At 32.8% G+C, this 25,412-nt stretch overlaps 2 protein-coding genes and 1 pseudogene across 8 annotated transcripts; 1 reads left to right on the forward strand and 2 right to left on the reverse strand.

The window, feature by feature from the left end:
- Positions 1–5,010: 5,010 nt before the first annotated feature.
- LOC112783320 (phosphoinositide phospholipase C 6) lies at positions 5,011–12,606 on the reverse strand. Of its 6 annotated transcripts, none has more exons than XR_011878622.1 (9): positions 12,030–12,606; positions 9,848–10,044; positions 9,575–9,710; positions 9,138–9,362; positions 8,662–8,864; positions 7,847–7,964; positions 7,086–7,279; positions 6,895–6,981; positions 5,011–5,516 (listed from the first exon to the last, which is right to left on the reverse strand). XR_011878622.1 is itself a non-coding variant. In XM_025826224.3 (9 exons), the coding sequence occupies exons 1-9, from the start codon at positions 12,047–12,049 to the stop codon at positions 5,223–5,225; spliced, it is 1,347 nt and encodes a 448-aa protein (XP_025682009.1). In that variant the 5' UTR covers positions 12,050–12,606; the 3' UTR covers positions 5,011–5,222. The 6 variants fall into 6 exon arrangements, 5 of the variants coding, with proteins under 5 accessions (XP_025682009.1, XP_025682007.1, XP_072085918.1 ...); XM_025826224.3 differs by having other exon boundaries at positions 7,086–7,238; positions 9,848–9,958; XM_025826222.3 differs by having other exon boundaries at positions 7,086–7,238.
- Positions 12,607–14,072: 1,466 nt separating this feature from the next.
- Positions 14,073–18,234, reverse strand: LOC112785208 (phosphoinositide phospholipase C 6). Of its 2 annotated transcripts, XM_025828654.3 has the most exons (9): positions 17,659–18,234; positions 16,530–16,726; positions 16,295–16,430; positions 15,874–16,137; positions 15,570–15,781; positions 15,359–15,476; positions 14,878–15,030; positions 14,706–14,792; positions 14,073–14,504 (listed from the first exon to the last, which is right to left on the reverse strand). In XM_025828654.3, the coding sequence occupies exons 1-9, from the start codon at positions 17,995–17,997 to the stop codon at positions 14,208–14,210; spliced, it is 1,803 nt and encodes a 600-aa protein (XP_025684439.1). In that variant the 5' UTR covers positions 17,998–18,234; the 3' UTR covers positions 14,073–14,207. The 2 variants fall into 2 exon arrangements, with proteins under 2 accessions (XP_025684439.1, XP_072085919.1); XM_072229818.1 differs by lacking the exon at positions 16,295–16,430 and having other exon boundaries at positions 15,874–16,000.
- Positions 18,235–23,195: 4,961 nt separating this feature from the next.
- LOC112784705 (uncharacterized) lies at positions 23,196–23,715 on the forward strand (annotated as a pseudogene).
- The last annotated feature ends 1,697 nt before the right edge of the window (positions 23,716–25,412 follow it).

A 25,412-nucleotide genomic window follows, 5' to 3' on the forward strand; every position in this document is an offset into this window, starting at 1 on the left:
GGAGGAAGGCCTAATCAAGTCCAAGAAATCTGGTACTCTAAGCCTAAGTCTGTTACAGTATTCTTTGGGCTTGTGTAAGACAAATTTTGTTATATGGGCTCATTATTTTAAAAATCATAATTTACTTATTTGATTTAAAATTTTTTTTTTCACGAATTTTCACATCATTCTTCTTTAAGATCTTATCAAGGTCAACTTTTCATGGCAAGTCTTTTCAGTTACCATAATTTAATTTTAAAATTCTATTTGTTTTGAAACTGTTTTATTAATTGTTTTTGCTTTAAAAGAGAAACCCCCTCTATACATTAATGGCGGTTGGCACCTCATCTCTCTCTACCATCCTTCCTCTTCGCCACTTTCTATCTTCTTTTTCTCTATTTCTTCTCCTTCAAAATGAGAAAGAATTTACCCACAAAAAGGAGTAACCAAATTTAAATCCCCTCCAAAAATACTTCTTCATCCAAACAACCCCAGACACACACTCACATTCATATCCATTCAGACTCCTCTTCTTCTCGTTTATCTCATTCTTCTGAATCAATGGTGCGTAAGGTCATTCACCAAAAGGGTTCATCTGCACGCAAGGAAGCAGTTTCCTCCCAAGGAAAAGGAACGAAAGGTAAAGGGCCCATGCATGAAGAGGATAAGCCTCCATCTCCTCATCCACAACGTTCCTCACCACCTCGTCTCTCTACTCCACACCCATCTGGACGTTCTGCCCCTTCTCAACGTTCTTCTCGAGGAACTAGATGTTCTATTCTTCAGAATACCCGAGAGCCCCCCAACCTAGACTCACTGGATTTCAAAAACAAATATGGTAAATCTCACTCTTTCTATGATCCCTATCGCTTCGTATCCTGTGCAGCCTATATATGAGTTTCACACTCAAGTTTTGGCAAACCGAAAACTGTGTGCTTCATTTGTTGTTGATCTTGAAGCCATTTCTGTTAAAGGAATTGATTTCAATCCAACTTTCATGATTTAAAATGGTCCCCCATTTTTAAAATTAGAAAACTGGTTTATCCATATTTAGTTCGTGAATTCTATGCCAACCTGATTCTTCACGAAGGTGAACTTCATTCGTTTGTCAAAAACACTCATTTCACCTTGAGCAATGAAACCATAAGTGCTGCCCTGGAGTATGAGGACATAGGGGTCAGGGTATTCATGTATGAAAAGTGGGACAACCATGTTGGAATCACCCATTAGGATGTCCTGGCTCGAGTTTGTGAAAATTTTTCTTCAATGGACGGAATCACTCTCACACACAAAGTCCTTGGACCTGTTAGGGGTCTATTACACCGTATTATTACTCACATTATCATGCCACAGAGTGGATCTTATCAGAGGGTGATTGTCTATGACACCCTAGTGCTCTATGCCATCCTGAACTCTGATCCAATCTCTTTTGCTGATTTGATGATTCGACATATGTGGGATTGTGTAAAAGGTGATAAAAAGAGTAACTTGCCCTATGATGTGTTTCTGACTTGTGTGTTTGAGTACTTCGATGTTGATTTAAGTAATGAGCCTGTTGAGAATCGAGTATCTACTATCAAAGGAGGTGGAGTACCGAAAAATGTTAAAGGCAAAAAGGTAAAAGGCACTAAGGCCTCTGTTTTACCTGAAAGTGAAGATGAAAGCCTTCTCTCTGCTGCTGGAACCTCTGACTCTAACAAATATCTTTTCTCTGGAATGATCAAAGAGGTTCTTTTAGAATTTGCAACCATGTCCAAACAAATGGTGAAATCTAGCAAAGAAGCTAGAAAACTTGCTTTGCAAAATGAGAAAGCTTGGCTGAAATCCCATGAAAGGGTGAGTTTGTTCATCAAACATCTGGATTCAACTGATGAGGACATGGATCATTCCTAGAAAGAAGAGGATATTCTGGAATCTGATGTCGAATCTTCTGATGCCTAAGTTTGTCCCCTGTTGCCGCTACAGATGAATGCACTTCTATTTTGCTCTCTTTGAATTTGACTTAGTTGAACTATTTTTCATTTGACTTGGATGCCTGTACTAAAATTTGATACTATTTTTTTATGCATGAACTATTATGGATTGCATTGTTTGCTCTCCTATGATTACAAGTAACCCTCCTTGATGACAAAATGGGAAGAAAAAGAAAAAAGAAGGGCTGAATTAAAACTGTGTTGTTTCATTCTATTTCATTTGATTGGCTGTCCTATTTTAGTACCCTGTTACAGTGTTCTATTTTATGTTTTGATTTGGCCCTGTTTTAAGCACCCTGTGTTGGTTGTTTTGAAAAATTTATGCTCTGTTTTATTGGTTACATCTATCCCTTGTTCTTAAGGTGTTTGATAAGTAATCCCCTATATAAATCAGGCTCGGTTTTAAAGGTTTCAATCCTTGAAATTTTTATCCTTTAGGAACCCCTTGGAGCTTGTACAGAGTTTTTGCTTTCTTGAATATTTTGTTAATCGAGCAGACATTAAGGGGAGCACATTGAACGAAAGAAAGGGGAAGAAATTTACAAAATCTTCAAAGGGAAGTTCTCTAACCTAACTCCTTCAATTCAGTTTTAATAATGTTTGTCACCAAGGAGGAGATTGTTGAGTTTGGAAAACTGAAATGATGATCAAATATTATTAAAATATAAATTAAAAAATTATTAAAATTATTATTAAGTATTCATTTAATTATTTCCAATAGGTTGTTTGATGATTTTGGTTAAGTGTGCAGGGAAGCAACTTAATTTTCAATAATGGGCTAAAAGCTAAATAAGCCCAATTTAATTAATGAACAAAATCAGCCCTATACCAAATTAATTTAAAAATAGTGGCTGAATATTAAAAGAAAGAAAATCAAATTAGCCCAAACCTTCCTAAAGTCCATACGGTGATCTCAAAATCAATGGGTCTCACTTTGCAAAGTCTTCACTCTTCAATTACCTAATCCCCTAGTTAAAGTGACACATTTCCCAAGTACCAATTCACATTGCAAAGTCTTCATTTCTTGTTTATTGGGACTTGGAATTCAATTGAGTTTAATTTCCCTCATAGCTTTCACCAAAAGCTTTCTCTCTTCTTTCTCTCTTCTCTTTTGCTTCAGTCAAATTATGAAACTCATCCAAGAAAAAGAAAGAAAGAAATGGAAATTTCAGAGGTTAGATTTGAAAAAAGACAAAAGGATTTTTGCCAAATCAAAGCAAGAAAAAAGGCTATAGTCTAGTTGCTAAGCTCCCTTGGTCAAAGCTCAACAAAAGTTTGTTTCTTCATTTGTGCATCATCGAGGATCAAGAAGAAAGGCTCCAAGCTCTCATACATGGAAAAGGAAACCATGGAGAACGTGAAGCCACCTTGGATCAGATGCTCATCAATGGTCAGAATCAATTCTTGGGGCCAAAGTCAAGATCAATGACCAAGATTGAAGAAAATGAATGAAAAAGGTTGAGAGAGGTACATGCAAACAGATTTGGTTTCTCTCTCTCTCTCTCTTCTCTGTTCGAACCACTGCTACTCTAAGGTTGGAGAAGAAGTTGCTGGGTTGGTTAAACCGGTTTCAAACTTAGAAGCTTTTCCTTCTATATTAAGGGTGAACGGCCAAGGGTTGAGATCAACGAGAGTAAGTGAAAAAGCACAGAGTTCTGATAGGCGTCATAGCTACCCAAAAGCTGCCTGAGTTCTTCTCCTTCAATGATGTTCATTTAGTTTTCTTTTTCTTAGTTTTGTCTGTCTGAGTCTCATGGTAAAAGGAAAACATGGTGAGGTTTGTAAGAAAAAGCCATTGAGAGGAAAAAGACAGTGAACAAAATTAGAGAAAAAGCTATAGATGTCTCAGAATTTCTTTGTACATCTTTCTTTTGTGAGTCATGATCTTGTGGGGATTCCCTTACAAGTTGGGTTAGCACTTTGCAGTTGAAAGCTTGGTTTGAGTCCAAGTCAAATTCAGATTGGGGTTAGAATCTGGATTTGTCCCAGATAGGATGGGTAGATCCTAGGGAAGAATTGACGTTTGTAATATTGAAAAAGACAGTGAAATTCTATCATTATTGTGATGGAGACTGGATGTAGGCTACATTGCACCTAGTAGCTAAATCAGGATATATTTGGTATCATTTCTTCTTCTCTACCTCGTTTCTGTTTCTGTTACTCATGAGATAAAATGAAAAATGTCTCTCAATTTGTTACGAGACAAAAGTGAAAATATCTCCTCAAGTTTGTTGAAAAGGTAAAAGTAATATTCTGCGAAAAAGGAAGTTAAGATTCAACCCCCCTTCCCCCCTTCTCTTAGCCACTTATTACCATCAATCCTCATCATTATCACTTCTGCTTCTACTATGTAACCATATTTTATTATTATCGTTATCCCCTCTACTGTCATCATCACTAATACAAATATATGCTATCTTATTTTGTTTTTTATTCCATGTTATTTTTTCTCTTTAAAAGATTTTCGTACTGCAATTACTTTTTTTTACGACATCATTCTCAACAATAGTTTTTATCAACTTAATCACCGCCGATGAAAGAATTTTTCAAAAATAATCTTATTAATAGTTTGTGAGAGTTTAAAACCTCCATAAATTACAAATAAAATCTCCATAAAATTAATTTTTGTTATTATTTAACAAATTTTTTGACAAAAAATCATATTATCCTAAAATAAAAAAATTAAAGACCAAAATATCTTTTTTTTTAAACAATAAATATTTTATTTTTCATAAAAATAGACAAAAATTAAGTTAAGTTTTACTCAAAAATAAAATATTCCTCCAACACCATCTTTCTTTCTCTCTTTGAGAATCATCAACTCCATCTTCTCTCCTCCATCCCCATAAAACCACAACCATCCACGTCTTATCCCACTCAAAACTCCGATACTCCTCTGCTACCGGACCTCCATATTACTACAACTAGCTAACATTTAATTTGACTAAAATTCCAAACTACCACCATATCAACTTGCTTTTTTAACCATCTATATAATTCTATAATCTTATTTTATTCGGAAAAAATATGAATTTTACTCTTCACGATCCCAACTAAATTCCACGTAACATTTCAAAATAATTCAATTATCTGTCAATCAAATATATGCCTAAAAAGGTCAAGTTCACACTAATTAAAAACCAATCCATCTGCCTAATGCCCTGAATATATATCTATTATATATGTAAAATGATCAGAAGGATAAACAATCATGAATAACATATCCGATATCTATCACTATATGGTCATTATTATATATTATATAATAATTCATTTGAATTGAAACCGCATTAAAAGCTTGACAGATTTATATTTCTCGCCCTTTTCATCATAGAGAGGGACTGAACGAAATCCAGACTTGAGCTCTGTGACTGGCAAACATGTCTGGCCAGCAAAATCATCCTTCTCAGTTCTATTTTCTTCTTTAACTTGTATACGTAGCAAAGCCAGATCTGGGACACTTAATGGGAATTCAAACTCTTCTTCCCACACGGGAAACCAGTTATTTTTAATTGTCTTTGTTTTCTTCTTCGCTCTATCAGCAGGTACTCCAGCAATATCAATCTGTTACAAATTGGTTAAAAAGATGTTAAATGTAATATGTATTATGTATTACTTATTCAGAAACCTAGCCATGATGACCTAAAATTTTGCAACGTGTACACTAAACACCAGCCATTTGAAATACAAAGTGGTTAATTTGGTGACTGACTTTTGAGTTTTGATGCACAAATAGCATTTTTGAAGATTTTGTACTCAAAATTATATGTCTAGAACTAGAAGTGTTTCGTAATAAAGAATACAAAGACGTAGAAAATGGAAATGAAAAAAAGGAAGATAAGTTGTGTCTTTGTTGCCTCTGTTGGCAAAGTACCACCTATGCTTGGTTACAGCTGAGTACGGTTTCTTTTTTCAAATTAGCTCAAAATTACTACATTTTGGATAAATTTTTATTTATCTTTTAATTTCTTTTGTTCCAAAATTATCTAGATTTATATTCTAAGATGTCAAATTGACTATTAGACTATTTAAGTATTTATTTTTTCATTCAACACCAATTATTTAAATTACTTTAATGTGATTGATGAGGTAAATAAGTTGTATCACATACTATGCAAATATAGTATGAGATATCATGGTGAGTCACAGTCTATTCACGGATAGATGAGATGTGGACTCAATCTAAATTGAGTCTACGCCTCATTCAACGGGAGTTCGAGTGCGACTTGGCACGGTAGGGTTAATAGTTAAATTAGTTATAAGACATTTTTTAAATTTGTTTCTAAAAATTTTTTCAATCAAATTGATCTTTTAAAAATTAGGAATTAATCATATCTGTCTTTCAGTTATTCTGTTCACAATTTTTGTCAACGATTGATGATATAAGATGTTAACTGAGAGTATACATGAACATGACACATAACATGTTCAATTGGACGTTAACTAAATATGTTTAAAAAAATCTATCAATTTAGTCACTAGGTCATATTGGGAATAGGATTTTTGTAATTAAAGAAAATGACTAAATTAATAATTTTTTATAAATATATTTAGTCAATATCTAATTAGATATATTAGGTGTTATATATATTATCAATTAACGTTTTATAGCATCAATCTTTAAAAAAAAATTGTTAATGAAATAATTAGAGGACAAATATGATTAATTCATAATATTTGAAGGACCAATTTAATTAAAAAAATCTTTCAAAAATGAATATAAACAATATCTCATCTTCTAGAGACTAATTTGACTATTGGTACGATATCTATAGAAAAGATACACATAACATTTTTCATTTATCAATGTTGAAGTATATGGACTACGGTGTCAGACGATCTTTTCACAGAAAGTCAAGAAACAAATGTTCAACTATCTCAACTGTGGCTGGTTGATTAGTGTTCCAAAATTTGGAGTATAGTCAAATTAGCAAACTCATACCTTCACATAGAAGTCTGGTGGTGAATGGGAATCGAAGTCCGTTAGGCTGAAATCTGAGCTCCAACCTGTCCCCAAGTAGACTTTTACCTAAAGGGTGAATGAAGACTTTCAGAAGATAGTAGTAAAGTAATTTTTCAGATGATAGTTGTCACCAAGTATTAGAAACAAAGGAATTAATTGATTTCCATCACCTTTAATGTCTTGTTCACCGGCAATGTTCTTTTAGGATCGAAAACCTCGTTATTCGGACCTTTTTCGACAAGAAAATCAGGTTTTTTCACATAGCCACACCCTCCATTTGCTTTGAACATCCCTTGCATGAACCAAAGTGATTTGCCATGCCCCTAATGAAGAAGGAAGCTACAGATGTCAGCACTCAGCGTTACTGTTGAAAATTGAGTGACTTGTGAAGAATCTTACAAGTTACAATATCACATAATTTACAAAAGGGTGTGCTAAAAAACATAAAAGAATTTGATAATTTTGTCGAACTAATGGATATCAAGTTAGTGTACATCTTTATAACTAGAATTTTCAGCAATCAAATCTTTCTTGGTCCATTTGTAGCTTATTCAATGTAAAATATGAAAGTAGAATCTTGGAGCAACTGTTGAGTTGTCTCGGTGTGACTTCAAGATCACGGTTCAAACCATAGAGACAACAACTGATGTAATTGTCAGCTTAGGCTGCGTACATTAGACCCTTTGAATGTGGCTCTTCCCCAGATTTTGTGTTAACAAGAGATGCTTGTGTACCAGGCTTTTTTTTTTTTTTATCTGGCTAGCGCACACGAGTAAGGAAATCAATATAGATTACCGGTAATTATCATTACTGGTAATCGTAATCACAATTATCAAATGCATGATAGAAATAAATGTACGTACACACGTAATAAATGCTAAGCCCAAACCGGTTCACTAGAGTGGAAAATAGATACTGTATAAGTCCAAACCTGCATGTTAAATGCAACCATCTGAGCTCCATGCGTCCATGCTATGTGTGGCTTGTAATTAGAGGAGGTTATGCGTGTTCCCTTTGGATACACTCTGAGAATATTCTTCTGGGTGAACCTAGAAAGAATTTAATAAAAAGAAAAAAAAAAGAAACACGTCTCATTTTTGGTTGGTCTAAACCATAAAGAAAAAGCAACTATAAGCTTTGGGGTTACAAACAGTTATATTATTGAAAAATTTTCAAGTATTCCAGGAATACTAGTGTTCAAGTAGTTTCAGGCTTTTAGCTATTGATATCAATCATGTATATATTTTATTATAGAGATTAATGGTTAAAGCCACTAGAATACCAATATTTCTTGAATATTTGAAACACTTCCTATATTATTAAATAAAACTCAACCTCAAAAGTTAACTCAGGTGACGAAAAGAATATTCTCTAACATGTTTCAACATTAATGAGATCATATCTTTGAGCAATATGAGGCTTTTAATAAGCCCTCCTCACACTAAAGATTGGATATTTGAATCGTGAAGTTTACATGACTAGACATGTATGTATGATCCAACTGACAAACACAGGATAGGCTTAGATACCATGCAGAAACGGTATCAAGTGGTGGTGAAGCACAAAGAATCACCACCCTTGTGAATGTACAAGAGGTATCATTATATACAAGTTATGCTAATTGAGCTAATGCCTAAGCTAAAGCTACTCTAACTGTATTAACTACCATAGCTAACATAAATATCATAAACTTATCTAACTTGAAATAACTGAATTTACATTGAGCACAACATTTTCGAAAATTACCTTACAATGTCAGGTGCAAAAGATTCAGAAGCCTTTTCAAGTTTACTTTCACTTAAGCTCAAACGCTTAACTTTACCAGCAACCTTCAAGTCTTCCTGAAAATCACCCTTTGATTTGCCAGCATGGATTGTAATCAGACGTTTATACTTAGGTGCACTCTCCTTGTATGATTTTTCATCACTTTCATTCAAATCTTCCACATCCTGACAAAATGAATCACAGGAAATGTCATTTCCGGTCCCTGGCCTAAAGGACAAAGTGCCCCCTCCATAATTTGAAAATTCCTAATCGGTCCCCAACTATCCAAATAACTGGTCTAAGCGGTTCTTGACAAATGGTCAAGGATCGAAAAGAACATTTACTCAATAAATAAACTACCACTTCAGTAGCTGGGGCATTTAGGCAGTTCAAATTCATAATAAAAGCTCCCTTGATCTACCAAAGAGAAAAACCAAAGTCTTCATCTCTATACTCACTTTGTCATCACTTTCCACTTTATTAGTAACATCTGGTGATTGTGATCCTTTGTCAGCTGATTTCGTTTTTTTGTCTTCGTCGTCACAAGATTTGGAATCAAGATATTCTATTGGTGGTTTAGTTGATATGAGAATTCGACCTTTCAACGATTCTGGGGAGGGGAATTCAGACAGCAAATCTGTCTCAGGATAATAAAGCAGTTCCCCAAATATTTCAGTCACCATCTGCACATATGAAGATCGAAATTCACATTCAGTTCGTAACAAAATAGGGACATGAACTTCATCCTTGAGTAGGAAGCACAAGTGGAGAAGTAGTACTATTTTAACATAGCTCATTGTACTCTATGCCAAAACATAATCCACCCAACCAATACACAAGCCCGAATTATGACGATGACTATGTTCAAGAAGTATTTCTCAAAATGGATACCTACCTCTGCAACTACAGCCTGAAGATCAGGAGTAAGGTGGTCTTCAAAAGTTATAATGACAGGATACTTAGATGTAACAAAAGCATGCTCTCTTATGGACCACAAACATTGCCTTAGTGAGACGGGAGTGGTAAGAGTTCTGCAGAAACACAGTAAAATTTGATGAAGTAATTTGATTCAGTTGCAATCATGTATCTCACAAAACGGCAAGATAAAAATATAAGAAGGAAATAGTCTTCCAACTTTTACAATATTGAAGTGAGGATCAGCTTGCACCTTCCATGAAAAACCTCAACATCATCTTTAGTTGAATTCGGCCATAAATCAAGTTCAATCACTCGCACACCTCGTACCAAAGCATCTATGATTGGCACATCACTGCAATCACTGGTTAGTTGGTTCCCAATCAGATAGGAATTGTGCCCGGTAAATATGAAATAATGTGACAATGGAGCATTCATATCATGATGTACCTGGAATATCACATCATTCCATCTGTCAATAAGAGACAAAGGGTGTGTTTGCGAGTTCTGATTTGGAGGGAAAGGGAAGGAAGGGGAGAGTCTAAAACGTAAAGCTTATCTATTTTTTATACTTTAAACCCTTCTCTTCTCTTCGCTTCCTTTATTTCTAAAATCAAAACTCACAAACATACCTTTAAACACTTAAACGACCTTCTCTTTTATAGTTATAGACCAGTTTTCCTTAGTTTACAATTTTTTTTTTCTGTTTGCCTTCTTATATAAATTTAACCTTAACAAAGATAAGGACAATGAACCAGTAATTTTAAACAATTATACAAGCTCAGAAGTCAGAAGTAACAACATTGCAGTCTAATTCCAAACCTCATTCTTTCCAGGATAATATGGATTTTGAACTAATAATATAGAGATATAAGCAAGAAAACACTGCAGATGCATATTTATTGTCTATAAGCAATAATCTTTTCACCTCTTAAGGGTGCTATTAATTTCTCATTTCTCTAACTATTCCTTATTGGAATTACTCAAAAGAAAAACTATTATGTCATCCCCAACATTAGAAAAAAAAAGAGGGGGGAGGGGGGGGGGCATGAAAACCAAGCATTATGGGGGGATGAAAACCAAGCATTATAATTGTTAAAATTACTTTTACTGTTTAGCAAGTAATTTTGTCTAAATTCAGTCTGACAAGCTAAGTACAATCAAAAGATATGGACCATACATGGTGTACTGTTCACAAGTCACAAATTCATGAATGTTAGTAAGATATTTGATAACTTGCAATGTCAATTTTGTCACTGATGAGGATAAGGATAAGGAAAAAGAAGTGGCCAGTGGGCCAAGCAACAAAGAAATTAAGGAAATGAAACCAAAAGTAAAGGCTAGGAAGGAAGCTAAAATCATTTTCATAAGAAATGTATTATTTGCACTACTTTTATATATATATCAAAATGTTATACCTTCTTTTAATAATAAAAAGTTAAAAACTTGTTTTCTTAATATTACAAACTTTTTTAAACTTCTATTACAAAAAGAAGATATACTCCCAAGTGTAGTAAGGGTGGCACATTTATTATTTTTCTTTTCAAAGTGGTTTACATGGGCCCCAGTTTTCTGTAGTCCTTTAATATTTCACCAATCTTTGTCTCATTTGTTTTCTCTGCTTCTTTTGTATAGGGAACAGGAGGCATTGAATGAAAATTCGGATAATTGAAAACCAGGGAAAAAAAATATGTATTCATCCGAATGAGGAAAACAAAGCAGGGAAAAAAGAAAAATCCTCATGTGAGACAATTTCTGATTGAATTAAAGTTAAACAAGAAACTTCAGTGACAGACACTCTGATCTGAACTCTGAAGCCATTGGTACGTAACATGGGGCAGTTAATTAGTTAAGCACCACAGCGTAAATAACAACCAATCACTCCAGACAACAGAAACAGTATCCTACTATCCTATATGATCCAGAAAACTTAGCTTGCTTCACCAAATTCTGTTTTATTGATCAACAATAACACAAGTAAAAATACGGATTAGTCTTCAATGCACTATGCAAGCACATCCAAGTATGTCCCTCCAGAAAAGGAAGAAAAAAAAAGTTTGACTGTATCTTATCTTGTACTAAAATATTTACATTATTATTCTATTAAATTTAACTCATTTAATAATGCAAGTTTTCTGATATCCTAAAGGAAGCGGAAAATTTTCATGCTAGTTACAAATTAGCTATCGCATAAAATACATATTTAATATTCATAAAAATATTTAATTATTTCGTCAAAAATAAGTTTTTTGGTAGAGCGTCAAAAATAAGTTTGATTATATTCTAACGAAAAAATTACTAATTATTTTATTATAAAATGTTATGTTAGTAACAGAGTATTTTGTTAAAAAATTGTGTAAGGAAAAAAAAATATTTCCTAACAATTTTTTTTTTCTTTTCTTTGGGAAAGAAAGAGGTGGAGAGAAAGAAGTGACCTCCGATTTGAAGGGAGCATTGAGATCGTCGCGTAGGAGGAAGTGGAAGAAGTCGTCGAGGGTGAGTCCGTCGTCGGTTTTGTGATCTCCTTTGAGCGATTGAATGATGCGAAGGGAGTCGTCGGAGGTGCATTGGGGTTCGCGCTGGTGATCGGTGAGAAAGGCGAGGAGGTTGTCGGCGGACATGGAAGTGGCGCCGGCGGAGGAGAAGGAGTGGAAGGCGTGGAGGACGTCAGAGGGAGGTCCGGGCTCGGTGTTGGTGAAGGTCTTGTTGAAGCAGCTGAATTGCTTGTAGGTGTATGTGTGGGTGGCCATCGCGATGAAACGCTGTCGTTCTATCAAAGCTGTTGTTTATTGTTGCTGCTGCTGCCGCAGTGAATATGGTGGTTATATTATATGGATGTGTTTTTGTGAGAGAGAGAGAGAGACAGAGAGAAAGAGAGACTATAAATGGAAGCCGGTTGAAGCGCGATGCTGTTTCCATTTTGCGTGTTTTTCTTTGACATGCGTGTTTCTGTCTGGGTTATGCGTGTGTGTGTAATTGTCTACTCTTAACAAAAATATTATAGGTTAAGTTGTTATATATTTGACTATTTGTATATATTTATGTGTTATTTAATTAATTTTAATATATATTTTATAAAAATAATTGATTTTTTTTATAAATGTAGTATGGTTAATTATTTTATTTTATATCTAATTAGGTTATATATGGTTATACTAAAGTTTAATTTATTTTTTTTCTTTTATGTCTATGTAACAACTTTAATGAAAGTGTTCTAGAAAGATTGTTCTCATCATAGCTAATTTTTACAAATAGATAGTTGAATTGGGGGTAGATTTGTGAAAATTGATTAAGTAAAGAAAGATTAATACGAGAGATTAAAGGTTGTGGGTTCGACTTTCTTATCTTTGGTTAAAAAAAAAAACAAAAAATAAAAAATCAACGTAATTAATTTAAAATTTTTAAAGGACCAATTTGATTTAAAAAAAAATTTGGAAATCAATTTAAAAAACGAGTGAAAGACGATTTTGACTATCTACGAGTCAAAATAACACTGGTTTAATTAAGTTCATATGAGTTTTACACTTGTTATTAAATTTAAATGCCTTTTATAACACATAATATTAATATACAGAATTTGTTTATTCAATTTGGAAACTCAAATTATGATTTAGATAAATCATGAGACATTCTTCTATCAAAATTTTCAATCTAGTGTTCGCAACTTTTATCCTACTAAAATTAATCTGACCTAATTTATATCTACTTCTAATAGATAATTTAGTACAATTAAGTCAGATCTAATAAAATTCGACTTTAATCAATTTAAATATTGGTTTTGGAATTTTGAAATCCGAACTATAACTCAATTACTCGAATAGGATAATATTAGTTTTAAAAATAAAATATCATTATATATATACAATTTTGTTAAACTTCAAAATTTAGATAGTGTCAAATTATAATATTTATTTAAATATAAATTTGATGATGTATTACTCTTTATTTATCTTTTTTATTATTACATATTATTTATAGAATTTTTTTTTATTTTTTTATCTTTTATTTTTAATTAAGTATTTGATTATCTAAAACTGATTCAATTCGAGTTTAATCAGTTCAAATTGGTTCATGTCCACTCAAATTCACTCATTTTCCTCCGATCCAATCGGTGAACAACCCTTCATTTTCTTTTGTTTTATATGAGAAATCATTGAAGCCATTAAGATTGATTTAATGGTGAAACGTTTGAAAAATATACGTGAGATCCTAAATAAAATTCTATTATGGTTCTGGTAACCAAGAAAAAAATATGAAAAATCTGCCATGCTATATAGGTCAGGTGGGCTAGCTTGAATACTTCTTTACCATAAATGGCGAAAAAGCTGTTTCATATTTTTTGTTGTGTGACAATAAATGTTAGAAAGCTACACAGTTAAAGAAAAAAAGTAAAAACCTTCAGTTATACATCGATTATCCATTATTTGACAAATGACAAGTACACAAATAAACAGCAATCATGTGTGACAAAATCTTAATGAACAAGAACATCCAAATTCAATATATTAGTATATTACCATATTGTTTTCATTGTTAAATATCAACATTCTTTTCAATCATCCTAACCTAAGACTACATAGTACATTTAGATAAACTATGTGCCTACAATTCATTCAAAATATTTCAAGCTGAAACCTCATTAGAAGCTTCACAGATTTAAATTTCTTTCCCTTCCTGTCATGCAGGGCGACCGACCGGAATCCGAGTCGTAGTTCGGATACTGGTAAACAAGTCTGCCCTGCAAAATCATCCTTCCCCTTGTCTTTATCCTTTACTTCGATCCGCAGCAAAGCAAGCTCAGGAACTGTTAAAGGAAATTCAAACTCTTCATCCCAAACAGGAAGCCAATTGTCCTTGATTACCCTTGTTCTTTTCTTTACACAATCAGTTGGCACCCCAACAAGACATACCTGTCACAAAATTTTGATTACTTCTAATCATAAATAAGTATCTAATGGTTTATAGTCCAAAGTAAAAGATGAAATAATCAAAGAAAAAACTTTGTTGTTAGTAACAACAATATTCATGATCAATGATGAAACATAGCATTAAATTTTAATGGTGAAATATCAGTTATGCTACTAAGAGACATTGAGAATTATGAAACTGACCTTGGTGTAAAAATCTGGAGGAGAAAATAGATCAAAGTGTGTTGCACCGAAATCGGATCTCCAGCCAACACCTAGGTAAACATTTACCTGTTTTGAACAAGAAAATGTTAAGATTTCATGAAATAACCAAATTTTATTGTTTTATAGAAGGAATCATAAACTTAACACTCACCCTTAATATCTGCTTCACTGGCAATGTTCTTCTAGGATCAAACTCGTCTTCATGTGAATTTTTTCGGGTCAGAAATTCGGGCTTTTTAACATAACCACATCCTCCATTTGCTCTAAACATTCCTTGCATCAGCCATAGCGATTTGCCATGCCCCTATCGAAAAACAAACATTGAATGACTGAAAAGGCTTACATTCCAGTAGTTTTCATAGTATGAAAATTGGTGATGTGAATTCTGATATTTGTTGGACCAAACTCTTGGAACTTTATCCCTAAGAAGTTATGCTTTTGACAATACACTCCTTGACACCATTTTGGACAGATTCATATCATAATATGACTGATCATAAATCAAACCCAGAAATCATACTAATTCATAAGTAATGCATGAAAATAGACAAAATGCCGAAAGAAGAAACTTATGCTTCATAAGGTTCTCTACTAGCTTCTCATGCATTTTGGATTGGACATAACTTTCTAACCTGCATATTGAATGCCACCATTTGAGCTCCATACATCCACCCTAAATGCGGCCGAAAGTTTGTGGATTTGATGCGTTCTCCTTTAGGATAGACTCTCAGTATATTTTTCTGTGTGAACCTGCAAAGCATAACAATGAGTATCAAGTAGTCAGTTACAGAAATAAGAATAATCTTCAGCTACAAGTAATCTTGAATTAAGTTTGATAGATACCTAATAATGTCTTTTCCATGAGATTCAGAAGCACTTTTGAGTTTCTTCTCACTCAAACTTAGCCGTTTAACTACTTCGCTATCGGCTTTCAGTCGATCCTTCACAGAACCTTTTGATTTCCCACCATGGATTGCAATCAAGTGTTTGTATTCAGGTGCATTTTGCTGGTTTGGTTTGAAATCACATATATTTGTGTCTTCATCACTTACATTCTGCTATGCATTAAAGACAAACATAAATGAAACAAACTAGCAAATCGATTTTCTTTTTCTTAAAAAAAAATGAATATATATGGTTCTCTCACATTCTCCTCAGTTGTCAATTGAGCCATGGAATCTGGCAATTCCACGTTCCATAATTCTTCTTCTTCTCCGGAGGACGGTTCGCTTTCATTTTGCATATGGTTATTATTGCTGCCCTTGTCCATAACACTATTAGAATGAGCATATTCTTTAGGAGGTTTGGTGGATATAACAACTAGATTTTTCAATGATTCTGGTGAAGGGAATTCTGTCAAGTAATCTGTCTTGGGATAATAAAGCATGTCTCCAAATATTTGAGTTGCTTTCTTCATAGACATAAAGAACAAAGATTAAATCCATGATGAAAAATCAATAGCTAAGAATTGCTCCCTATTTAACTAGATGATTAGATGAATTCTCTTTCTCTTTATTTTTCTTCTCTCTTCTTTGTTTAGGTGGGAATGAATCAAAAAGAATACCTACTTCTGTGAATTTGGCCTGAAGTTTTGATGTTAAGTGGTCTTCCAAAGTTAGTATCACTGGAAAATCAGATTTGACAAAAGCATATTTCTTTATGGATTCCAGACATTTGGTTAGTAAAACTGGAGTGGTAAGAGTCCTGCTCAGTTATGACAAGAAATTCATCAAACAAAAATATAAGAACTTTTGTTCTTCCTTTACTACATTAATAACTCCACAAGATCAGTTTTTATGGTACCTTCCGTGAACTACTTTAATACCATCTTCATTTGAAGATGGCCACAGATCGAGTTCAATCACTCGAACTCCTTGTTGCAAAGCCTCAATAATCGGCTTGTCACTGCAATCACTTGTGAGTTGATTCCCAGTCAGATAGGAATTGTGTCCAGTGTACATAAAGTAATGTGACAAGGGAGCACTCATATCATGGTGAACCTGAAATGTCATATGATTTATACATTATCAGAAAGAAGTTAAACCATTTACCTTAAATACCATGCCTCAGAGCAAATCCATTATGAAAGGCTATAGAAAACAGTAAAACACAATAATACTAATAATAAGCAAAGTAGTAAATTATGTAAGCTAAGCATGTAAGTTTTGTTCTATCATTGATTTTTGTTTTTATGTAACTCTTAGAAATTTTAGAGCTCATTTGTTTCTGCATTCACACCAACATTATTTGTTTTTGTTGCAAGTTAGGTTGCAACATTTTGTCCTACAATAAATAAATCATTCCATTCTCTGAAAGTTGTGATATTGCACTTCTCTCAACAAGTGGAAAACATAGCATGGTACATTGAAAACATGGTTAAGTTAAAAAGTATTAAAACTAAGAATTTAATTTTTACATATACTATCAATGTATAAAAAGAACAAAAAAGTACGTAGATATCCAATTATATACCGTCACACCAGCAAAAATGTTTCCCCAACCATTCACTAGTTTTGGAGTCTTACAAATACAAGTATATAATCGGATAACAATGTAGTATTCTTATGTTACTTAAACGCTTCCTATTAAGTCAAGAGTGATATACGCCTTACTACTTAGGCATATCTTGATCATATATCTACTATGTTTTTTTATAGATGATTTAGATTTATAAGAGTAATTTCTTATTCTAATTGACCAAATTTTTTATAATATAAAATTTGTAATAAATAAAAATTTAAATATTTAGTTTAGCATATAAATATATAATACAAGGAGCATCGGCATTCTTTGATTCTTACTATAGTGTACAACAATTAAAATAGCAAACTAATGCAGATGAATAACAGGCTTGCAAAATTTTTCTAATTCACTCATCTATCTGATCCATCAAAATTCAAACATATACATAGAAAGATAAAAGATCATATACCTCAGTTTTCAATGGACCATTGAAATCATCAAGAAGCAGAAAATTGATGAACTCCATGAGGCTGAGCCCTTGTTCCCTACTTGTAGTGTTGGAATTCCCAGCAATTTGCAACAAAACCACCTCCAAATCCATTAAGGTGCAGTTCTTATCACCTTGATGCTCCAACATGAACCCTAGAAGCTGATCATTTGACATGTATTCCCCACCTTTTGCAAACATGTGAAATGCTTCCTTAATGTCCAAAGATGGTTCTTGCTTTTTCAATTCAAATTTTCTGGTCAAGAAATTCAACACCTTGTACTTGTAGATCTCCTTTTTCATCTCCTTTTTCTTAACCATTTTGCCCTGCTAATAATCAATATCACCCTCTCTCAAATGATTTGGAAGTGAAACAGAGGATACAGAAGATAAAGTGAAGAAGCTTTATAAGACTTAAAGAGTAATTAGAAGTGAGTCAACTTTGGAAACACAGCCCTCCTTTTTTTCTTTCTCTGTTTTGATTGGCAACAAAACGGTCAAAACCTTAAACCTCTTTTGTCTTCTTATAAAATATATTTTATTGGTACTACCTTGCCATTTTCCTTTGATCTGTGATTGGATAATGGATACTCGGACATGTTCATGCGCAAATTGCAGTCAAAAGAAATTTAAAAAAAAAAAGGTTATTCAATCTTTTTTCAAAAATAAGTTATTTTTCAATTTTTAAAATTATTAAAATGTGGAGGTTAGTATACGAATACAACACATATTGTTTTAAATTAAGTTTTTTTCCCTTTATTTTAGCATTTATCAAGTATAATGTTAGATAATTTTGTAATTCTATTCTAATGAACATTTATTGTATTTCTTAGCTAGTTCTCTTTTTACTGTCAATACTATTTCATATTAATTTCTATTCTCTCTTCTTTAACTAATAAATACAACAACAATAATAATAAGTATATGGTTAAATTATTTTTTCAATTTTTATAATTTTATCAAATTTTTTATTAAGTCTTTATATTTTTTTTAATTGAGTTGTAACATTTTGAATTTTTTAAAATTAAATAATTAGTTATTTATGAATTATTATATTTGTTGAAATTTTATTTTTAAAAAAACTTTTTTAACAAAAATAATTAAATTGAATTTTATGATTATTGAAGTTTAATTTAATTATAACTTATTCTATTAGTTTGAATTATTTATTAAAAAATATTTTGATAGGCAAAATTAAGTTAATCTTTTATTATTATTATTATTATTATTATTATTATTATTATTATTATTATAAATGAGTTCATTATGTATATATAATAAAAAAAATTATTAACAAAGCTATTAAAAATATATATATATATATATATATATATATATATATATATATATATATATATATATATATATATAAATAAAACTTGGCTTTTATATATATATGATCGTATATCCTTGAACCTTTATTTAATGGAATTATGATACTTGATTAGTATTATTGAAGGATTACCATGTGTTCATAACACTCAGCGGAAGAAAAGAAGGTAATCCTAAAGATTTATTTTTGTGTTTAAATTTTATTCCAATAATATACAATATATAGATCAGATCTAAATACCTTTAGACGCTTTAGTAAAAATCACTTTCTCCTTCGATGGTACGAAGGCGCTATGCGTATCCACACCGAGAACAACCTTTGCTGTCAACTCCTTGACCAATGGATATCTGATCTAAATTGAGAAACCTCTTGCAACTCTTTGCACGCCATAAAATTCTCCCAGAATCAGGTTCACATACATTTATGTGTGTAGAGATAAAGGAATAAAACCCTTGTGTTTTATTCTCTATACTTTCTTCTACTCTTGGCATACATATATATAGTATGAGATTTGTTACTGATTTTAAATTTGATTCTCAATTCAAATTTAAATCATATCTTGAAATTCTAAATCTGAATCCTTCAAATTTATGAATCATATCATAACTCAATTTGAAACAGAATCATCCAAATTTAGAATTCAAGTTTACAAATAGAATAACTAATTATTCTCAAATCTCATTTACTATTATCAATTATCATACTATTATTATATTCTTGGTGCTAGCAAAGAATATAATAATATTCCATTTGAATCAATATAATTATTTATTTGATCAAATCAAAATAATAATTAAATAATTCTATAGCAAAGATTAGAACACTCGTTAGTGTGGTACCCCATAGGTTCAATACTAAGCGAGTAGTAAATTAGTCATACTAAATTTACTAATCAAGGTTGGCATCTAGCAACACTCCTCAACGACCCAATAGTATGAAGTAATATATTTTTACTAAGAACCTCAGAAGAACAAAGTATAATTCCTTCCATCTTTCCAGTTCTTGGTTAACCCTTAGAGTATGGTTTAATTGTCAAACTCTAACTTGTTACCATTATTATAATGAACTGTGAATGACCTAAGAAACTCATTTTTTCATTCATTCAATCCCGTTGGCTAAGGTTTTATTCATCTCAGTTATTATAATTATAGAGCTCAAACTCTTTACCGAGAGTTGACGGATTCCTTATTGACTAATCGTTAATTTTACAAGTATTTAAATCATACCCAATATCCATTCAACTAGCACCCTAGGGTATTAGGTGTCCAGAATCAAAGTATAATAAATACATTGTTAATTACTATGACAGTCGCAGGTCAAAGGAAACTCTATTCCTATATTCATCTTGAGAATATCCTATTGACAAATATGCGGTAATTATAACTATTAGGAATTCTCAGAGTGAGTAAGTTTAATGGTCATATCTCTATATGCACCATCTGTATATATAATTTAATAAATGAGATCTATTAATCTTCATCCAATGAAGACCATTATATATATATATTGATCTTTCCGGATTATTAATGTCATTTTTAATAATTCTATGACCAAGAACAATTTAGATTAAATTATAAAAGATTTATCTCTCAATATTATGATCATTATCACAATGATAAATATCTAAATTTAATCAAGAACCTTATTATATTAACATTTTAATATAATAATAATAATAAATTATTTGACACATAATTGATTGAATTGTGGTCATACTTCTTATTCTCAATAATTATTATTTAATATTAATTTCCTTTATTCCTTTCTTTTGGCTTAAGCCATTAAAGAAATAAGAAAAAAAAAAAAACAAGGAAAAGCTAAACTGGCTTATTTATATATAAGCATATATATACATAATTGACACATGTTTTTTTTATTATAACATTAATCATCCATTATCATTCTTCATTTCTTTCTTATTACCACCGAACAAGAAGAAAGAAAATAAGGGAGAGAGAGTCCGAAGCTTGCATAGAAGAAAACCATAACTCCTACTGAAATTCTGGCTTCAATTTCTTGAGATCCGTAATTTCAATAAAAATTTAATCTGATAAAAGTGTTCATATCTTCCTCTTTTATACGTTAACATTATTTTTATTAAGTGAAAGCTGACAGTGATGTAACACCCTTTTTTTTTGAATTCGGTCAATTGGAGTTCTAGGAGGCACAAACGATTTTTGACGTTTTTTTCTTAAGTAGCTCAGTCAAAAAGCTCCTCCGAAAATTCTGTTGTTGTGATTTATACTCGAAAGTAGGGTTTCAGTAAATTCTTAATGAATAAATGTGTATTGAATAAGTGAATTGATCTTGTGATTGATTTTTGATTGAATTTGACTTAATTTATGTTGAATTTTTGTGATATATTGATATTTGTGATTAGTTTGGGTTCAGTCAGTTTAAGTACAGTCAAGAACTGAATTATTTTGATGAATTCGAGACTGGAATGTTGTTGGTGATCAAGTGGAATTTGTGAGATTTGATGATGACATTGAGATTTAGTAAGAAATAAATTGATGAATTGATGACTTGATTTGAGATATAAAAATAGTTTGATTTTGGAAGCGGTTGAATTTTTAATTGGTTTGATTTTATAAATGTTTTGATATTAGAAATGATTTTGATTTATTGTATTATTTGAAAGAGTTTGATAAATCGTTTGGATAGGACCCGAGAAGGGTGGCAAAGTTCGAGTTTTAGGGGAGATGTTACAGAAATTTTGTTATAAAATTTAAGACTTTGTTTGAAATGTTATATAAAAAAAGATTGGATTTGAGAAATTGTATTATTTGATTTTTGATTTATTCAGAGAATAGTTATTTTATGATTTTAAATTATTTAAAAAAAGTATTATATTTTAAGGCTGATTTAAAATATGAAAAGGGCTTATGTTTTGAATTTGACTTAAGAATTTCATTCAGAGGAGTTTAAGTGAACTTTAAAAGTAATTGAATTTTGATTGAATGATTTCATTTTGCGACGTCTTGGAAAAAGTTAAAGAATTAGTTTTACGGATGAAACTGGGGTTGGTTTTTGTTTTGAAATTAGTTCGGAACTCTTGATTTGTATGATTTAGTTTTGATTTGATTTAGAAACTTTATTTAATTAATTCAATTTAAGAAAACAATGATTATTAAGGATTTCTAACGAACTTAAGAAAATGAGATTGGTTGTTACTCCCCTAAAGTCTAGAAGCCTTGCTGAGGGGTTAAACTAATAAATGATTTTTCTTTGTCTTTTGAAAGAAGAATTAGTTTAAGTGAAATTGTTTTAAAGGTTTTGGTGAATATCACAAAGAGGTGGTTTTGGTTTTAAAAGAAACAGAGAAGATAAATCAGCACGTGTGATTATGGAAAGTTCACGAGAGGGTGACGATAGTATGGTTAAGGTGTCGAAGAATAAATGTTAATAAGTCGTGGGCTTTGTTTGTGATTGTGCGGGGATGCTCGTAAATATAGAATGGCTTTCAAGAGAAGGGGTCACATGCTTTAACTGGAGAATCAGCACCTACAAGTACTTGCAGAGGTCATGTTCCACATACTTCAGCTGGAGAATCAGTGCCTGCAAGAACTAGAAACTTGTAGAAGTTATGTCGCTGGAATGCCTTATCCGACTTGCGAGATGGATTGCGTTGGGTGCGGGTCGAAACCGAAAAATGAGCTCATTACCTGCGATAGGACTAGACATGCATCATGCTTGTTTGCGCATATCTCTGTGATTGTGTGTATGTGCTGCATGACTGATTGACTTCTATGTTCTTTTATTATTTATACTTATAAGTGTTCTCACTACTAGAAAACTATTTATTACAAATGGATATTTCCGACGGATTTTATCCCACGGAAATACAGACGGAATTTCAGAGGGATTTTTTGTCGGAAAATAAAAAAAAATGAATTAGCATAAATTACAGACGGAAAAAAGAATCCGTCGATAATTCTGTCGGAAAAATTAATTTTTTTTTGTGGAAAATAGTTACAGACAGAAATTCCGTCTGTAATAAAATAGACAAAAATACTACATTACAGACAGAAAATTCGTCTGTAATTTAAATTTTTCCGTCGGAAATAATAAACTAAACCTACCATTGCCCCGAGCCCCATTTCCAGCACACAAATCAAAAGAAATAAACACTGAACTTCTAACATGTGTCTGATAACAAACCCTAATTTCGATCCCAAATAGATCGATCAAATTCCATGGCAAACCCTTCCTCATCTTTCTCCTCCTCGTCTCAATTCACCTACTCCTCTGATCCCTCTTACTTCCCCACTCCCTTCCACCTTCAACAACCGCCTTACGTCCCACCCCTTCGTCCCCCTCCTCCCACCGTCGCCGCTGCCCCCGCTGCTGCCGCATACAGCTATCCTCCTCCACCGTCACACCACCACCAATTCCAGCGTGACGCTCAGTAACTCTTCCAGCGCGACGCCCAGACCATCACCTCGGAGGCTCTCGAGAGCGTGAAGGCTGCCATAGCCAGCAGCGACGTCGACCACAAGACCGATGCGAAGTGAAAGGCAGTTCCCCGATGTGCCGCCGGGCAGACATGGGAGGATCCCTCGCTGGCTGAGTGGCCGGAGAACGACCATCGCTTGTTCTGTGGCGACCTAGGGAACGAGGTGAACGACGACGTTTTGTCGAAGGCCTTCACAAGATTCCCTTCGTTTAACATGGCGAGAGTTGTGAGGGACAAGCGATCTGGTTAGATTTGTTTTCTGATTAGTGGATTTTTAGGTTGTTAAAATAGGATTAGATTAGGTTTTGAAAATTGATTAGGCCTCAATCTGGCTTTGATTTTGCTTCTTTTGTGGTGTTTAGGCATTAGTAACTAGCTTCTGCTCGTAGTAATTATACTAGTATCTTCAATTGAGTCTCCATTTTTTAATTCAGATTCAGTCTCTGTTTTCTTCACTGCTGTGCTTTTCTTTTATGCGTACATAAGTAGTAATATGTATCTTTATTCTTGCTATTTCACTCTTAATTAATTATTTTCATGTTGCAAGTTCTGTCAAGGGGAGGGGAGGCTGTACAGATGACTACTGACCATGAACCTAATACTGAGCGGGGCATCATTGAGAACAGAGGTGGCTTTGTCTCAAACATGCCAGTTGATAAACCACCATTTTATGGTTTATCTTGTGCTCAATTGAGTGGTTTTTATCTACTCTTTACCCACTTATTCATACTATTTGCATGGTTTTACATTTGCCTTCCTAATTATGTACTTTGATTGAAAACATACTTCATTGGCTTTAAATTACCAAATAATAATCCTCCCTTATTATCATTAGATGCCTTGATATGTGTGTTAAGTGATTTCAGAAATTACAGGGCAGGAATGACTTGGAGGATGGAAAGGAAGCATGCAAAAGTGGAAGGAATACAAGAAGATGAAGAAGTTGCTAAGCTGTCCAGCCTGACCTCTTCGCACTCAAACGGCTATAACTTTAGCTACAGAGGTCCAAACGATGCGGTTCCAGTTGCATTGGAAAGCTAACGTCCGGGGCTTCGAATTGATATATAAAATACCATAGTTGCTCTGACGCTTGGCGACGCGACCGCGTGATCCATGCGGCCGCGTCGCAGTGACGAAAATTAGCGTGGCAACGGCGCTATTTTGATGAGAGAACTTTTGCGTGGTCTAGAAACATGCGGATGGATCCTTGTTGCAAGTATAGTTTCTAAACCTTCAAAAGTCCTTTCATACAAATGTTTTGGTTGTCACAAGTAACAAACCCCTTTGAAATTGATAACCGAGTATTCAAACCTCGGGTCGTCTTCTCAAGGAATTGCAGGGAAGTATGTTCTTATTATTGGTTATGAAGATTGTAAATTGGGGGTTTTGGAAGTTTGGGCAATGCGCACAGGTATATTTTCGAGCAATAAAAATAAATAAATAACTGTAAAATAAACTCTTGGCAAGGTATGAGAACCGAAAATCCTGTCCTTGTTATCCTTATCAGATGTGATGAGAATTGGATTTTAATCCCACTTAGTTAAGTCAAGTGGACTAATTAGCTTGATTCTCAAGTCCTAGTCAACTCCTGTGGAGAGACTATTGTTAGAGCAATCCTAGCTAAAGCAAAATCTGCCAATTTCAATCACTTGCTGAGTTTGATAACTCAAGTACTACTAATCACTTGACCAAAGCCAAAAGGGAGAAAAATATCTAAATTAAATTAAAAGCATCAATATAAGCAAAGCAATCTTAAATCTGAAAATACCTCGAATTGCATTAACAAAAGAAATTAAATCTGGCATAGATGTTCATAAATTAAATTGAAAAAATAAATAAAAATAAAGAACCTGGGATTGAGAGTCACTCCTAAAACTAAAAGAAATCCTAAATCCTAATCCTAAGAGAGAGGAGAGAACCTCTCTCTCTAAAAACTACATCTACTCC

Source organism: Arachis hypogaea, chromosome 20, assembly GCF_003086295.3.
Source record: "Arachis hypogaea cultivar Tifrunner chromosome 20, arahy.Tifrunner.gnm2.J5K5, whole genome shotgun sequence".
Lineage (NCBI taxonomy): Eukaryota > Viridiplantae > Streptophyta > Magnoliopsida > Fabales > Fabaceae > Arachis > Arachis hypogaea.